The sequence below is a fragment of the Sinocyclocheilus anshuiensis genome, unplaced genomic scaffold, assembly GCF_001515605.1.
Source record: "Sinocyclocheilus anshuiensis isolate Anshui unplaced genomic scaffold, SAMN03320099.WGS_v1.1 scaffold1231, whole genome shotgun sequence".
Lineage (NCBI taxonomy): Eukaryota > Metazoa > Chordata > Actinopteri > Cypriniformes > Cyprinidae > Sinocyclocheilus > Sinocyclocheilus anshuiensis.
In genome coordinates, this window is record NW_015536698.1 from 704878 (window position 1) to 723724 (window position 18847).

The 18847-nt window shown below is 38.5% G+C and overlaps 1 protein-coding gene across 1 annotated transcript in view; it reads left to right on the plus strand.

The window, feature by feature from the left end:
- The first annotated feature begins 4419 nt into the window (after window positions 1-4419).
- LOC107655071 (ephrin type-A receptor 6-like) overlaps window positions 4420-18847 on the plus strand; it is a 47207-nt gene continuing 32779 nt past the window's right edge. The window contains exons 1-5 of the mRNA XM_016442476.1: window positions 4420-4696; window positions 4949-5092; window positions 5173-5262; window positions 14781-14936; window positions 16815-17150. Coding sequence (XP_016297962.1) covers window positions 4420-4696; window positions 4949-5092; window positions 5173-5262; window positions 14781-14936; window positions 16815-17150 — 1003 coding nt within the window. The remainder of the gene's footprint in view (window positions 4697-4948; window positions 5093-5172; window positions 5263-14780; window positions 14937-16814; window positions 17151-18847) is intronic.

Consider the following 18847-nt stretch of genomic DNA (forward strand, 5'->3'; position numbering starts at 1 on the left):
AGTGCTTTCTTTCTTGAGTCTGGGCCTAACGACTATAGAGTCATCCTCAAACCGAGACACAGCTATGTGCCAAAAGTGCTCTCCACTCCGTTAAGAGTACAAGTCATTACCCTCCTAGCACTCCCCAATTTAGAAGGTGAGCAGGGTCCTAATCCACTCTGCCTGGTTTGGTCTCTTAGAGTGTATGTTGAACACTCTGGCCCATTTAGGCACTCAGATGCTTCGGAGGCCACTCTAGTGTTCTGCCGGTTATGATGCAGAGACTATCTTGCTGGATTGTCGATGCTATAGCCCTGGCTTACACCTCGCTTACATGCAGTGTTGCAGTGTCCTACGAGTGTGAGGGCCCACTCCGTCTACCGAGATTTTATAACTCAGACATCCCTGCCTTGCAGGCACTGATATTGTATGCTTAATTCTACCTAATTCCCTTTGTAGAGGGGATGGTTATGTTATGTAGTCCTCAGCCTAAGCTGCTTGGTTCTCATTATTGGCTCATGCTTACAGGAGCCCTCAGTACGGGTGCTTCCGGGGCTGGGCTCTCATAGCGGCTTCGTTCTGCACTTGCTTATAGCACTGCACTATTGGATGCATTCCCAATAAGCGTCAGTGGGAGAGACCATGCAAAAGGGAATACTCCACGTAACCTTGGTTCCTTTAGATAAGGGAACAAGCGTTGCATAGGCTGCCGTGCTATAAGGCTGCACGCGAATCGATGACTGTGACTTCAGTCTAAAGATTCTGACAAAATGGCGCTCAGAGCCGACTTATATAGCGGTCATCTCCTCCACTCTTGGCGGGCTGAAGCACCATTGGTTTGTGCAGTTACACGAACATGAACAAATCAGTCTTCAGTATCAGAGTAAACAGGAGTTTCCCCATAAGTGTCAGCGACACAACACTCGTTCCCTTATCTCAGGGAACCGAGGTTACTTTAGTAACTGGAGCGTTTATGTATGTTTAATACATTTTTGGACATATATCTCATGTATATGTATATCAATACATGTTGATATTAAGTAAATATAAAAGATAAAATGTATGGAAAAATATGGAGTTCATGGAGGTGGATAGAGAGTTTGTAACCATAATCTTACTAAACCATACAAAAGTTATTTACTGTTGATCGACACTTCCTTCAGATTTTACCATTTTACAAAATCCAAAAAATCCAGAAAACTGTTGGTAGAGTGCCTCGCTTTCATCTGTCATCTCTCCAACATGATGATTTTTTTTTTTTGTGGCAGTAATAGCTACACACTGCAAATCAACCAGAGTTACGAGCCCTGGGATATTTACAGTACTATCTTGTGTGTAGTATTACAATTGGATCAGTATTTTATTTTATTTTTTAATATTACAGTCAATACTGGTATGATGTGACAACTGTATTTCATAGTACTATGTAATATTTATGAAAAACATGCATTCACTCATGTATGGACAAAGACAACCTTACACTGTCATGCAAATGGATAAATGCACTCCAAACACTTTTGATAGGCAGAACTGTTCATCTCAGAAAAATGCCCATGTGCTGAAAGTCACATTCCAAACACAATCTCATAGCTTTTTTTCTAGATCCATTTCATTCTTTACTCTTTTTTTTCATCCACCTGTCATCAGAATCAGAGATCTATAAATTAAGAGATGTCCATAGGTATGTCCTTGGGAGATCTCCTCTTTGGAACAGACTAATGCAACCTTCCTCTCTCTTTCCATTTATTTCTTTCCAGCAGTTTGCCCTTAGGGTATGATGGATATTCCTCAGAATACATCAAGATTTCTTGATGAATGATCCGCTCTTCCCTCGTCCCATATGTTCTCTTTGTTTACTGGATGGAAGCCTGGGCTTCGTTTCAGCCGACACCCATTGCCACAGACTTTCAAACTCATGATTGAGTTGGAAAGATAAACAAGAATTGCAATTTCTAAATGCATAACTTTCATCATGCCCATATTCAAAATAAGCAATGATTATCATCTGTGTCACCTCCCTTCCTCTAAAACTGTTAAATTAGAAAAAGTGCAACCTAAAAATGGAGGGTTTTGGATTAGTTTTCCCTTAATGTTGTTCTCAGAAGAAATGAAATTGCTTTCTGTAAAATATATATCTAGATTGTGAAATGTGATGGGTCCATGCTGTTTATGTAAATATAGACGATTTTTCTCTTCTTATTGTTCCTGGACAGGCAATATTTAAAATTTATATTACAGTACTAAAAGCAGATGGGAGCTGAAATGATCCCTGTGTGTGCCTGCATGCATCCAGGGTTTGGCGGAGATGGTTATTGGGAAACCAAGCCAGACAGGTGGAGACAGGATCAGCACCTTGAATTTGGGATGGCTTTGTGTTGACTGTGTATAGTACCTAGTGATCTTACCACACAAAGAGAGAGAGAGAGAGAGAGAGAGAGAGAGAGAGAGAGTGTTACTTTAACATTAATTTAGTAAACAATTGTTGAAATAAAAATATAATTTTAATTAATTAAAAATTTTACGTGTTCTGTAAATTCTGTCATGTGGCATTTTTAACACAAGACAGTGCAAAAACAGTGAGACACAATTGGAAATACTAAAGACAGAATAATAATAATAATAATAATTCAGTGCTTCTCTTGTCTGCCACAATAGTCTAATCCCTCAAATTACCTTCATTTGTGGGGTTTTCTTAGCAAATATTGAAATATGTGATTAATTAATTTGACTCATTGAGCAGCAAATCATGTAATTAATTGTATTAACCATTTGAATTAATCAACAGCCCAAATAAATATATGATGATACACTTTCAGTAGGCATAACGCCACCATGGTCGGTTTATTATCATCAATAATAAATAATTAAATATTTGAAGTTTATTTTTTGATTGATTCATTTTTGGCATGCCCACTATAAATGAAGAGCCATTTATGCTCTTTTGCCTGAAGAGACTTTTATGATTTTAAAAAAGAGTCATAACACATTATTACAGTACCTCATCTGTGGTATTTAGTATGACTGAGGGCTCTTAGATCTTGCTTAAAAGAATATAAAACACTCTTTCATACTCACAAAAACAATGCTGAATCAGTGCACTCTTCACTTCCAGAGACAATTGTTAATGAGCAATCACTTAATTACTTGCAAATGACACCCAATTACCCCCTCACTCTCCTTTGAGTGGCAGCTCATCGTTTGAAATGATTAGAGGCTTCTCCCATCTCTCTTTCTGCCTCGCTCTCTTTTCATATACCTTTACACAGGCAGAATCCACTTATCTGTCATTTACACACACTGCTGATTTTTAAATAGTCCTCCAGTCTCTCGTTCCACATCATAATTGTCATTAAGACTGTATTTATAACACGTTCTGCCTGTGGGCACTTGAAACTGTTTTTACACCAGTGTGCTGATGTCCATCCATCACACAGGCCCTTCACAAAAGCACTTAAAGACTGTGGATATGGATTTGGTGTTAAGTGGGTATACTTTTTCTTTTCAGCATAGGTCTATAACAGAGAAACTTTTTTAATTGTTTTTCAAAATAATGGAAAACAACTTTAATAATTAAGTACAAACCACTCTAAAATGTAGAGAAACAATAAAATGATTGTACAGCAGTATTTACTCTTCTGTATTATAGGTTTATTCTGGAGTAGCCGTTTGATTACTGTATAAAAGTATTGGTACTTTTTCTGTTTTATAGTCTTTTTCTCTGATGGAATCTGCTGACTGTTTTCACATTTTTTGTGTTGATCTATGGGGAAAAAATCAGTGGAATGGATTCAAGTGGTAAAACATGTTAAATGGAGAGGAAAGTTCTACACATTTTGTTTGATTGCTGAAGGCAAAATCAAATTAGCAAAAAATGTTTATGTGAGGGGAGAAGATGTGTGTTACGGGTGGTGTTGGTGCTGTAAGGAGCACACGACAATGGAGAACTACAAATAACAGTCTTTTAAGAAGTCCACAGAAGAAACACTAGAGAAACTCAGGGAAAACACTGCACAACCAACATGAGACATTCACAATACAGGACAAAGGAACTCAGGAGTACACATGGCTTAAATGAACGGAGATAAACCAACACAGGTGAACAGAATGACAATCAAACAGACTGGGGAAAACTAGGTCAATGAAAAACGAAGACAGGAACACAAACAAAAGTCAATAACCGTGACAGTTCGCCCCCTCCCGGGAAGGCACGACCTCGTGCCGTAAACTGTCCAACTGCGGGGGGAGGGGTGGGGGCTTTGGAGGAGGGCAAAGGAGCAGAAAAGGGGCAAAACAAAACAGAGTCCAGGGCAAATAAAGTAGTCCATGGGGGAGTGGAAGGTGGGAGGAACCGAGGGGAAGCCAGGAGCAGGAGGAGCCAGGTGTTAAGCCAGAGGCCAGCCAGGACGAGGCCCCAAAGTGGAGTCGAGGGAGGGAGGAGCCATGGTGGAGAAGGCCTTGACGACACCCTGGGGACGAGCGATGGAGACGGAGCCACTGCAGTTGGAGACCCAGGTGCAGCAGAGCAGACGGAGAGCCAGGGCGACACCCAAGGTCCGGAGGACCAAGGCGGAGCTGACGGCTCAGGCGACCGAGGCGGAGACAGGTACCCGGAAGACCGCGGCAGAGCCGGATCCTGAAGGAAGGAGGAGCCTGACAGAGCCAGAGGGACGGAGTGACAAGGCAAAGCCAAAGGAGTGGAGTCCCGAGGTGACGGATGGTCAACGACTGACCAAGGCGGAGCCGGAGGGACGAGGGAGCCCGGTGGAGCCAGTGGGATGATGGGCCATGATGGAGACGAGGGAGCAAGGCGGAGCCGATATGTTGGAGGACCGAGGTGGAGTCCGGGACTCAGAGGCTGGAGGCAGAGACAGGGGATCCTCACGCCTGGGTGGAGCTGGAGACTGGAAGTCCCGAGGCAGATCAGAGCGCCCAGATGGTGCTGACTGAGGGTGAGTTGAGGGACTGGCAGGAACCAGCGGAGACAGGGCTGAGAAACTGGCTGGCATAAGAGGAGGCGAGAGAGGGAGGCTGGATGGGAGCTTAAGAGTCACAGGAAGCTTAGGAGACACAGGAGAGCTGGACGGAACCAGTGGAGACCCAGGAGACAATGGAGGTTCAGGGGAACTGGGAACAACCTCTCCAAACCAGTCAATCAAATCCTCCTCAAAAATGCCCAAAAGTTCCTCATATTAGCTCCCAGAGGCCAGTTGCAGCTCACCGTCAGCATCGGGAGTGTGGGCGGGTCTTCCCTCCAAGCCCTCAATCTCCACGAGGACTCCCATGGTGATACACGCTGTTGCCGCTAAATCAAATTAGCAAAAAATGTTTATGTGAGGGGAGAAGATGTGTGTTACGGGTGGTGTTGGTGCTGTAAGGAACACATGACAATGGAGAAGTACAAATAACAGTCTTTTAATAAATCCACAGAAGAAACATTAGAGAAACTCAGGGAAAACACAGCACAACCAACATGAAACATTCGGAATACAGGACAAAGGAACAATGTGTAGAACTTTGTGATCATTTGTTACCCTAAACCTAGAAAATAAAGAAAAAAAATGGGGGATGTCAATAATTCTCAACAAAGTTACAATGTAATAGGAAGAAGTAATATTGAAGATTCTCCATCATTTTACAACAGGTCTAATCAAATCATATTTTTTAAGTAATTTTTTGAATAACATATTTGGTGTCTTTTATTATTGGCAACTTAGCATTTTATTATTATCATTATCGTATCCTAATTTTACATGTTTACTCTGTTAATTTTGTAATGTTATGTCATTAAACATTTTATCTATGAAATATGTTATAATAATAATGATGATGATGATGATGTGATTATTATTTCTGTATTACTATAAAGTATACTCTGTAAGTTCTAAGTATGCATGTGCAAAGTGTGAAAACAATTCAGACCTACTACATCTGTCATGTTGACATGGTCATGTGACCTTTGGTGTGTCTGAAATCACATACGTTCTAAGTAGATACTACATTTCTGCCCTACAAAGGCAAAAGACCTTAACTCGCTAGAGTGTGAAACTGAGAAAAATGACTTTAAATTTTTTACTTGTCCAGCCAAACTAATTATAGGTAGGACACTGGAAAAATGAAAAAAATGTTTTTTTGTTTTTTTTTGACCGTAACAAGCAGACTAAAAGTTAAACATGAGTGGATACCGTGGATACCAATTTATTTGCTATGCTCATTAACTTAAAAAAAATAAATAAATGCTAGACATAGCATATTGCTTATATGTTGACTTGTATGAAATAGCCTAACCTCAAATAACGATTTGTGGATTGATGTGAACGCCAGCAAGCAGGAATAATGCTCAGAATGCTTGTGAATTAAACATCTCCGATGACGTTCATCGCCATGGATTGATTTTATCGGGTTATAAGAAAAGGTAGAATATGGATTTAATTGCGAACTGTTAGTAGGCTACTGATTTTATGATTTATCATGCTAGCTACGGCATTCGAGTCCACACGCGTCCAGCTAGAAGTGACATCAACTAGAAGTGACAGCCTGGTGAATAATCTGCATTACAAAAAGAAAAAAAAATATTTAAAGGTTATTCACGATTACATATTGCTGCCAAGGTATCTAGTCTTTACAGTGCTTTGTTATATGGAGCTGTTTGGTAGATCGCAATCTATCTAATTCGTTTGTCTACACCGTAATTAAAATGCGGCAGACTTTAATGGACAGTAAAACAAAGGCAGAACACCGTATAACTCCAAGCCGGCACCGTAACTTCACTCCATGGCCTCATGGGATAGTGAAGTGTCGATTGGATGTGTACTTTCAATATCTCGGCTCAAGTAGAAAGACATCCAACTATTTTCCACCTACTGTATTACAAATACTGCATTTTTGGATGTAATACAATTTGTTACGCTAATAATATAGTTTGTAGTGAAAAATGTACATTAAATAAGTAGCATTAGTGCTGATTTCAGACTTTTGGACTCTTTTGGAAACCACTTAGTTTATTAGTGCACACATTATCATTTGAAGGTATGTATGTATGTATGTCCATGGCTTTACCTCTATTCTAATTTCTCTTTCGGCCAAGAGACTTATTGTAAATATTGCATATCCTTCGAGTGTAATCGCACTATAAAACATTTTCTTGCTTCTAACTACTATAGACTGAATCAGTCAACATACTACAAGTTTAATATCTAGAAATATCTTGAGCTTTCAGTGCTTAAAGGTAGACATTTCTGTTTCATTTATTCATTCACTTTTGTACAGAAAGAACTTTGCAGATCATCCAGCAGTGGTATTTGTTTGGACTCATTTCAAATGCCATCTCTTTCCTCGTTCTCTATGGATTGAGCCCTGCAGTAAAGTGCACTGAGCACAGGGCATGAAAAGAGAGAACCGGGGCCTTTCAGGCACTTTTGCACCTCAGGGAAATTTTTTGATTGATACAGCAGTTATACATCTCACTATCTGCAGTTAAGATGCCCACTACTACTGTTCCAAAGTTCACCCAAACAACTCTGCACAGTGTTCTTTTCATGTAAATAAAAGCGGATGAAAACAAATCTTGAGAATATTGCTTCTGTATGATTCAGCAGACACAAAAAGCTGACGTTAAAGTACAATATTGTTTCAGGACAAAACATCAAGATGCTCACACATTCAGCTTTAGCTGTATTTTACTCATTTGTACATGCCTAATGGTGCTTTTAAATGTCTTTACAGCATAAAGTTCAAATGCCCAATGCATAACACTATCATTCTCAATTAGGAATCTATTATACTCTCTAAACAAGCTTAGATTTGATTGCACCATAAATGATAATTGAATCCAAATCGACTGAATGCCAGTATGTGTGGAGGAGCTCGTTAAGCCTGTTAGACGTTCATTAAGCTTGTCAGATGGGTGAACTTTGTGCTGTAGTGTGTTTTCTCTCTGGAATAGTACTTTTACGTCTAGGTCAGAGGTTGGCCACTAAGATAATTGAAGTAATTGGTAGCAACTGCTAAGCAATGTAAGGTTTTTGCAGCAGGTCGGCATTTACCCTGTCATGCCTACTTAAGCACACGCTTATTCCACTTATATTCCCATAGCTTCTGTGTATCCATCTTTCAGACCCCTAAAGCTGTCTTAGATCTACCATACGACCAGAGCACTTCCTTGAACTGTCAAAAAGCAAATGTCCAACCACGGCAGCCTAAGGACCTTGCAGTTAAACTTTAACTGATGGCTGTAGTCCAACGCTTTGTCTCTCAGTGTCTGTCAAATGTGTTTCCTGTATACGCCAGTGGCTGAGGTATTACACAGCAGGAAATAAATCACTCGTTTGGTTTATTTGAGTGTTCTCTTATGATCATCAATCAGGGGGCGGGAAGTATTTTTCCCCTGTGTCACCTCCAGCCTCGGTGCTCCTCATTAAGAATTCATTAACTTAGTTTTTCCATTCTTTAATTCCACCCAGCAAAAAATGGACTCGTGGTCAAAAAAAGGACAAAAAAAATACAGTGAGAGCAGTATAGCTATCATGCTATAGTCATTTATAGTTGTTTTTGTAAACTATTACAATGTAGTTTCTGTAAATTCAACCCCAAAATATGTTATATACATAACTCCCACTGACATGCAAAACTTTAAAGAAATGTGCAAGTACAAAAAAAATAAATAAATTAATAGTTAATTTTAACATTTGTGAAAATTAATGGAAACAACAACCAAAGTTCTATAAGGAATACAGAGTACATTTTTTGCTCTAAAATAATTGCTAATCTAGCAAACAGGAATGATTGAAAAGTAGTGGAAATTGCTAAAAAATGTGAAAGTTTGGAATCTTGTATATTTCCCATAACCACTGAACAATGTCTCATTATTTATTTATTTGGAAACAATTCATTTAATTTTATATGGATAGGCCTGTCGCTATAATTACTATATTGACGTATCTAACGATATATGGATTTGAAAAAAAAAAATCCTGTTTGCCATCAGTTGTCAGAAGATGAAAGCGATATGTTTGTAATAGTATCCTTTCAAAGTTTAAAGGGATTTCCCACGACTGGCGTCAGCGCTGTTTTCTATTATCATTATATAGTCAGTGGTGTAAAATTGTCTTAAAAGGTCAATATCGCGATTATTTCTGGGGCTATATTGCCAAACAAAATGTAGTTATCTATATAAAATGTCTATATATGGATTGATCCCTGACACATCATTGAACCACAATAATTCATAACAGATGAATAACTTGAGCATCAGTACAGAAACATATTTACAGCATGTAACAATACTCAAATTACAAACAGTAGGCTACTCAAAATAGATTGCCTGTATGCAATGAGAAACAAGACGCCTGTATGCATTGTGGCACGACACGCCAAAACTAACTTGCTCCCATTAAAATCAACTAAGCTGTGTACACTTTTTGCTGTAGTTTTCTGCTTGGTTATTGTGTGCTGCAAACATACCATTTGCACTGCTATGCACCACGGAAATAAGCTATTTTCTGTGATTTTCTTGCAATTCATTAGCCACTATAGGTAAATACCTAGAAGAAAAACAAACTGCAGTAAACGGTAAAACTATTTGCGCTACAAAACAGTGTTTTTACAGAACAGTGGGATTACGGTGATAATATAATATGATACCAGTTTGCAATAGCAAACAGCACAGCGGACTGTTTTTGTACAGCTAAAATAACTGGAAGCGAAGGACACCAAAAGACTTGTACATTCAAGTTACAGATGGCTGCATCCACTCTTACGTTAAAAATAAGGTGGATATGGTACGTACAGTATATACGCCATCGCCATACCACCCAGTGTTAGTGAATAAACTATTTGCAGGTATAGCCCCCCTGGAGCAGCCCAGGGTTCAGTGTCCTCCTCAGTGGCACATAGAGCAAAATTGCAATATCAACAACTCCACAATACCACTGTAGCATTGCATACCGGACCAAACGGTAAGTTCTGCATTAGCAGCCAGTTAAATGTACATCAAATTGACACGAATAAATGGAAAGCAGAATTCCTCCTCCGCTCAATAAGGGCCTATTGCTTTGCATAAGGCAGAAAATACACATGCATCTCCTCGTGCAGAGGTAGAAAATCACATTCATAACGTTTAAATACCAACCGGAGATTAAAAATGAATCATTTGTCCTAAAACTCAATGCTTATAATTCTTTTTTCAATATTCGCTCCAGGCGGCGAGTCGGAGGAAGGCAGCACGCACTCGCAAGCCGCTGAACACATTTAGCAGTATATTACAATTTTCACTATAGACTGCCTTTCCAAATTGAATAATGACTGTTAATACTCCGCATTTTGTAAAACTGTCATGTAAGGAAGCACTGAGTATATTCCAGCAATCTGTCACGCTAGCCTTTGTTTGCCAACTGCTAACTGACAGATATGATTTGCATTCAGGAAAACCCTTCAATGGGATTTGTATATCTAAATACCGAGGGTGAAAAAAAATAACACAAATTAGTGGAATCAGCAGGATTCAGGGCTGCCCGAAATGGACCCCTGATTTAATTTTGTTTTTTTGCAGATTTTTTGCCTATCAAAGCTCCCCGATTTGTTTTCCCTCACACACCAAAGCTATTATTTCCAGCTTTTTAGCGTATTAAGTAATTGTGCTATCATGGGTCTATTTCCTTCTCTGGGGACTGACATACTGCTGGAGGCAATCTCCAATGCCTATTTCCATACCCAGATAGACTGTCAACAGAGAGTAGAGAGATACAGAGAGGGAGGTGGGTGGATAGAGGGACAAAGAGAGAGAATGAAGGAGAGCGATAAAGAGACCAAGAAAAGGCAAGAGAGGGAGAGAAGAGAGATGATGAGGCCTAGACTGCACTGCACCGTTGGGTCACTAGCTCTGAGTCCATTCATTAATGGCGAATGAGAATTTTAAACCGCATACGAAATCATAATTGCATTTTCTACCAGCAGTCCCCTGTACTAACGATGAAATTGTTTACCTGTGGGACTACATCTCTTCCTCGCTCTCTCCTAAAATTCTTTCTCTCAGTTCCCGTCTCCTCCTAGCCTTACACCTCATGCACACAAACACAGCGGCGCTGGAAAATGCCCCAAAACTGTCATCGAAAGAGAGGAAAAGAGACACAGAGAAAAGACGAAGGGAGAAGGGGAGGGAAAGAATCTCTAGAACTATATCTTCCACACAGACACTCTCTTGTCCTCCTGTCATAAAGGTCTTGTCCTCAGGGGCAAGCAAAGTGCCGTTGAGATGGGATGATTGCTGGGGGAGAGAGAGAGATACTTACTCTCTACGCTGTCTGTCATCGTAACAATTCAGACACACTCGGAATAATAAAACACTCCACTTTCTTCCAAATGGACCACCTAAACCTCCTCGCCGTTGTTGTTATGCGCTACATGACCATTAAGTAAAAACCTCAGCTGGAGGTCAGGCAGCCGAACAACTTTTCCCAGGTTCGTTCACAGAGCCACGGCCGTTTTCTAGAAAAGTTTAAAGCGAGGTTGCAGGGAATTGGATCGATTTTCTAAATGACTGTCTCCTGTTCATCTCCCCTGCTGTTCTAACCCCCTGCTCAGACAGTATGTCAGCTGATACTCAATACATGTCTGACTGAGGGGAAAAAGTATATATTAATATTGACATAGCCATTACGGAGTCCATTAACTGGCACTGAGGGTTGTATTTAATTGGCTTTTTAGAAAGTACACATCGGAATTGTGGACATCACCAGATCCGGCAACTGATTTTTAGGTGAAAGTAACAGAAATGACTCTTTTAGCACCTGAAACGCTGCGGAGTATGTGTGGTATATGATTGAGTCTTAATTGTTCCAAAAAACAGAAATCATTAAAAAAAATAACAAAATAAACTACTGAAAATTAAGCTTAATTAAAGGTGAATGTAGTATTGTTTTTATGTTTTTTTTTTTTGGTTTTATTTTCCCAGTGCACCCATATCAATGTTCTTTTTTTTCCCCGCTGTGTAATTACAAGACTCGTAAAGAGCCATACCTGGAGTCATTTTACAAATGTGAGCAAATGAAAATTCAACTAATTTCCTAGATCCAAATGACCACTTTGTTATCACGCCTGCCTCCAGCGCTGCCTCATCGTGCTTTGCATCCTTTGATATTGAGAGCTGAACCGTTCTGCAGCATGGCTGCCTGTGGATCCTCTAGGGAAAGGTAAATGCTGCAGAATCGTACCGTTCTTGGTGTCACTGGTCTTCACTTCACTGAGGCAGATCTACTTCTTCTGTTGGCCTAATTAGAGCAGCCATGGGTCTTGTAAAAATACCAATACTTGTGGTTCTAGTTAGTAGTCATAATAAGAGTAATACTGCTAATAATATCAGTAGCAGTAGCAGTAGCACTAAGAAGAGAAACAGTTGGAGCAACAGTAGTAAATCGATATAAAAGGGTGTTTCTTCAACTTTCGACACTTATATCACAGGGGTTAATTTTTATTAAAACAGATTTTTTTTTTCTACATTAAAACTGACTTGGACACATTAAGTTTAACACATTAACATTAACTATCACATTCACTTTTTTCTGCCTTTAACATTTATCTTTGTTTTTGTATATATTATAATGTTTGACCATCATTTCAGTCATCAAGTCATACTGTATATATGTATATTCATATGACTATAACTCTATATATATATATATATATATATATATATATATATATATATATAATATTATTTTTCACAAGTGTGCTTTACACTTCAAACAGCAAAACAACACACTCACACACACACACACACACATATATATATTCATCTCCAGTCACACTGTAATTTTGTCAAATTAGGCAAAAAGTGTGAAAATATATTTTAATTGTGTGTAAAAAGCTGGTTGTGAAATTAGCCTTAAAAATATATTTTCCACAACTGCCATTTTCATCACAGAAACACATCATATAATCTGAGAAGTGGTGGACATGACACATAAATTAAAAAAAAGTCCACTGTCTGACATTGTTAGGGAACAAATAAACTGGTATAAAAATTGTGATTCAATTTACTGTTGTGTGTGTGTGTGTGTGCGTGTGTGTGTGTTTCATTAATAATTATTTAACAAAATATAATTACTAGCTCTTTGTTTAAAAAATGGTTCATTTTCAGTTGACGTCATGAACCAATTTACATTTTTAACCACCTTGTCCTATCTGGAATATAATGCACACTTTTCCAATAAAATCCCAAAATATAAAAGACATACTCTGCATTTTCTCCTATGCAGTATCCTGTTTCACTTCAAAATATGTTAATTTGTGAAAATAAAATGTGTTGTGATTCGCATTGCACATTGACTTTAATGTGCAAATCATGAAAGATAATTTTTTCTCAGATCTGGCTGGTGGCTCATTTGTTTGACTGTTTGTCATATTTGTGTTTCGATATGCTCTCCATTTCCATAAAATAGAAGTTGACTTTGTTTACAACAGATCTAAATAAAAGTAAGAACCCTCATTAATGATTTATACGTTGGGGTTGTTTTCCTTGCTAGGAAAGCTGCCAAACTCCTATACCGATTTTAAAAGATGCTAACAGAGGTCCTGCATACAGAACTTGTTTCTCTGCATCACAATAAGGACGAAAGGATGCTGGGGAAGCTCTCCGGGAATGGCCCTGTTACTGGAGAAGGTGTCTGGAGTCAGAGAGAAACAGATCAGTGCCTGTACTGTTGTGGCTGTAGAGAATTACCAACCTCTGAGGAGCAAATTTAAATAAGAGTAAAACTAGTGTGTATGTATGTGTGTGTGTGTGTGTGTGCGTGAGAGAGAAAGAAACACTACAGAAAGAGATCTGCTATCTTACATCTGTGATGTGTGTAAGTATGTGTGCTTGTGTGTGTACCACTTAACTCAAGTCTCGTCTGGCTGCTCTCCTGGGCCTTGGCGAGTCTTTCAGTGTGGAGTCTAAGTCCAAGACGGGGAGTATTTAAGAGCTGCTATGGTTTGGAGCATAGAAAGATCAAATGAGTTAGGCTGCACACTGGAGAGAGAGAGAGAGACTGAGAGAGGGAGAAGGAGAAGCTTTTAATGTATCTTTTAAGCTACCAGTTCCATGGAGACTGATGGGGTAGTTGAAACATTACCTTGCATTTTATCTGCCTTATACGTGTCCATATTTTAACTGGCCATTTTAGGGATGTTTGACTGCATGTGTATTTAGACCAACAATATGATATTTAAATAATATAAAAAGTATTTCATTTGTCAAATATGGAATGCTAGAATGAGTCTTGTGTGAACATGATTGCAAAGTGGACTGTTGATGTTTTTGAAAGAAGTCAGTTATGCTTACAACGGCTGCATTAATTTACTTATTTTCAGAAGCTATTACTTCAGTCTTCAGTGTCAGATGATCCTTCAGAAATCAATTTAATATGCTGTTTTTCTGCTCAAGAAACATTGATTATTAACCATATTGAATGTTGTACTGCTTAATATTTATGTAGAAACCATGATTTTTTTTCAAGATTAATTGTAGAATAGAACATTTAAAAGAACAGCATATATTTGAAACAGAAATCAAATATATAACATAAAACATAAATTCATTTGTATAACATAAAACATAAATACCTTTACTGTCACTGTTTAATCAATGTAATGCATCCTTGCTGTATAAAAGTATTTTTATATTTATATAATATACATATTTATTTGTTCATTTGATTAAATTATTGGCATGCCGTCTAATTCAGTTTAAAGGTTCAGTTAAATTTGTATTATCATTAAATCCTGGACTGCGCAGCCTTAACTTTTCTCTTATGTTTTCTCCTCAGCCTGCAGACCTGGGTTCTACAAAGCCTTTGCAGGAAACATCAAATGTTCAAAGTGTCCCCCACACAGTTCCAGCCACACTGAGGGTTCGGCACAGTGTCACTGTGAAAAGAGCTACTACAGAGCTAACAAGGACCCTCCCACCATGGCCTGCACACGTTAGTCAGCCTACTGCTTTGTTTTCATTATTTTCCCGTTTTATTTATTTTTTTATTTAATTTTAGTGTGTAATAAATGCAATGACAAAACAGCATATTTATATTTCCAAAGTGGTGACAGCTTGAAAAATAACAAAATAAATAATAATAATAATAATAATAATAATAATAATAATAGTTTAAATAAGCAAATGATATTTAAAGAAACAGTTCACCCAAAAATGAATATTTGCTGAAAATGTACTCAAACTCAGGCCATCCAAGATGTAGATGAGTTTGTTTCTTCATTAGAACAGATTTGGAATTTAGCATTACATCACCAATGGATCCTCTGCAGTGAATGGGTGCCGTCAGAATGAGTTCAAACAGCTGATAAAAAACATTTACAAGTTAAAACAGTCAAATACAGTTCTAAACAGATATGTTGGTGGAGCTTGATGTGAGAGGACAACAGGAGATTTTTTTTTTTTCCCTGGAGGAAACATTATTATAGATCGTGGACTCGTATTTTAGCCAGAAACGATGGTTTGAAGTTAAAAACATATTAATGATGGATTTGTTTCTTACAAACACACAGCTTTTCGTTTCACAAGACATTAATTGATGGACTAGAGTCATGTGGATTACTTGTGGATTATTGTAAAGTTTTTATCAGCTGTTTGGACTCTCATTCTGACGGCATCCATTCACTGCAGAGGATCAATTGGTGTGCAAGTGATGCAATTCTAAATTTCTCCAAATGTTCCCATGAAGAAACAAACTCATGAACTATTCCATTAAGCAATTTCACACAAGCCAGAATCTATCCTGTAATATCAGTGTGTGATCTGATCATCCTAGCAACAAGACGAACACTAAAACTATATTACAATGATATTTATATAGGAGTCCTCCAAGGTCATTTTCAATACCATCTATAACTGAGACGCAAGAGGACACCAGCTGCGTTTGTTTGAAGTGAGAGTGAACAAGTGGTGTGATAAAGGAGGCGTGAAAGTTTTCATGGCACCAGTTTCAGTTACCCAGGGAAAAATTAAATGTATAAAATAAGATTAAAAAGATAAAATTCAGTAACAGTGCAGAGAAATAAAGTAATCAAGAGATTTAAATTAAAATGAATTAATTAAAGATGTATTATTAATTGAGCAAGTAATTAAGAAAGATAAACTACAGATGAACAAAAAGACTAAATATTCCAAAAATAGTGATAATGAGCATACATTTTCTCTCTCATCATTCTCATGATCTTTTCTGTTCTTTCTTACTCTTATTGTTTCTGATTATATCGATCATAATTCCAGTTATTTTAGTCACTTCAGTGCTTCATCACCCTCTTCCCTTTCCCTCCTTCTGCCCCCCATTGCACTTACCCAAATTATTCACCAAACTCAATTGTTTCAACACCAGCAGCAATCTGCATTAAAAACAGGAGAGGAGGAATAATTACTTCCTTGTTATTCACGAGTGGGTGCAATTATCATTAACTATGATAATCATGTCTAGGACATATTCTCATTATCATCATTAGCTGGGCCTGGGAAACAGCAGATAAATGCAGACTTCCCTGTATCTGGCTCTGAGCCAGCATTCTATAGGAAGCAGAACCAGGGTACCAGAGCAAAGACATTTGTATATCAGCAAAACCAGAGGGAGGGAATGAAAGAGAGATGGCAAACACTCTAGTATGATTTTTAAGGAATTAGCAGGATTCATTAGTTAATGCATATTTACCGTTTTTGAGAGAGCGGGAAAAAAAGATATACAATTGTTCATCTGCATAATATTCTGCACAAATAGGCATATTTTTCTCTCACAGATGAACTTCTGTCAGCATGATCATTCTGGTTGCTAATGAGTCAGTTGTGTCTCTCCTTTCAGGACTGCCCTCCTCTCCTCGAAACTTGGTTTTTAACATCAATGAGACCGCCCTCTTTCTGGAGTGGACTCCACCCAGCGATACAGGTGGTCGGAAGGATGTAACCTATAATGTCTTCTGTTTCCGATGTGGAGCTGATGGCCAGGCCTGTGAGCCATGCAACAGCAATGTGCGCTTCATACCCAGATCCACAGGCCTCACAAGCACCTCTGTGGTGGTCCAGGACTTTGTGGCGCATGCCAACTACACATTCCAAATCGAGGCTCTTAATGGAGTGTCGGGTTTAAGCAGATCTGAGAGACAGCTTGCCAATATCACCGTCAGCACAGAGCAGGCTGGTGAGTAGAATTTTTTTTAACACTGAACTGACTTGAACTGAAGAGTGGATCATTGTTATTCTAGGCTTTTTTAAGTTTACAGTTATGTTGTGATGATATACTCACAGACAAGGCTCACATTACAGAAGAATATAGGAATGGACTAAATGGATATCTGCATGTAATTTGATGCATTAAAACTGATACATTAATAAAGAAAAAAAAAGCAGATATATTAATTATAAAGGTATAGTTATAATCTGTATAGTATAGGGAAGACTTCATAGGAGGACAACTGGAACTGCAGGCTGTCTTCCAACAGCTCATGAAAAAGTATTTATTAAAAAATACATACAAAATGATAATAAAAATAAATAAGAAATAAGAAAATCATATTTTTAATCAGCAAGGAGACCATAAATCTATCAACAGATTATGGATGCAACAATACAGTTAGCCCACGGTTCAATGTATACCTTTTTTTTTAACCACGGTTTTCTGTTCAGTTCGATTTTGATGGCGTCACTCAGCTGTGACTTTTTTTTTCCGATTTGCAATTTAAATGCAATTTTTTAAACAAATTAACAACAACAACAAACTCCTGTACACTTCTGCACACTGGAGAAAACATGGATTATCATATGTCTACTTCAAATTTCTTTTGAGATAAGTATTATTTTTCCTATGTTTACACAAAATAGGATGCATTGGCCATTATTGAGCGCTATAAATGCATGTAATGTCTGTTTAATTCATACTCATGGCCAGGGGGTGCCCTCGCGCAGAAACTCCACATATGCCTCACAGAAGTAATAGAGCTCATGATGCTCCAGGAAATCCTTAATATGGACAAAGGCATCCAGCTATCGCTAAGAAGATAAAAAGGTTTTGAATGATGAAACACTAAGACAATAAAAAAGCCACCGTCCAAAGCCACGCCCCCTGAACGCATATACGCTTACAGACCAGAATACCAGAGACAACATTACTACAATAGGCTACATCAGCGGTTCCCAATTCCAGCCCATGTTCCGAAGTGAAGTAAACTTCAACAGATTTCCCCTGCTCAGGGAGGAGGGAGCAATGAACACTGTGTAATGATCATATCGATCGGAACACAGTTCATGCCCATAGCGTAGGGGGGCTGGGCACGAGGACTGGGATTGGGAACCGCTGGGCTACATCATGTGTCATTCACCGGTGAGAAAACTTGAAAGGTACTACAATACCAGGAAGGAAGATCGGGTTGTTGATGTTCGTCTGCCATTCTCACTCTGTCTGCTGCTCTGTCTGCACAGTGTGCGTAAACACGCTGATGACGTATTCTGTCTGCGCGAACCGTGTGCGCAGAGGTATACTAATACATACGTTGACAGGCAGGTAGGAAAGCCAATTAAAGCGCTCGGAACGAGCGTTTTGATTGGACGAACATTTCTTGGTCCTACGCCTTCCACAGAATATATTAACAGATAAATACATTTACACCACTTAACTTAATGATTGCTATCAAAAAACTTTTCTGAAGACAATCACCTATTGCACCTTTAGGTATATTCATAATCCATTGCTAATTGATATAGCCTTTATTACAGTATAGTATATATTTTCTGCCTCATTCTGTGATAAGAAGCCACATCAGATCACAAAAGGAAGTTATTTCAACACTCGACTGATGTTGTGGAGTAAAAACATGTTATAATGTTCTCTTTTGTTGGACA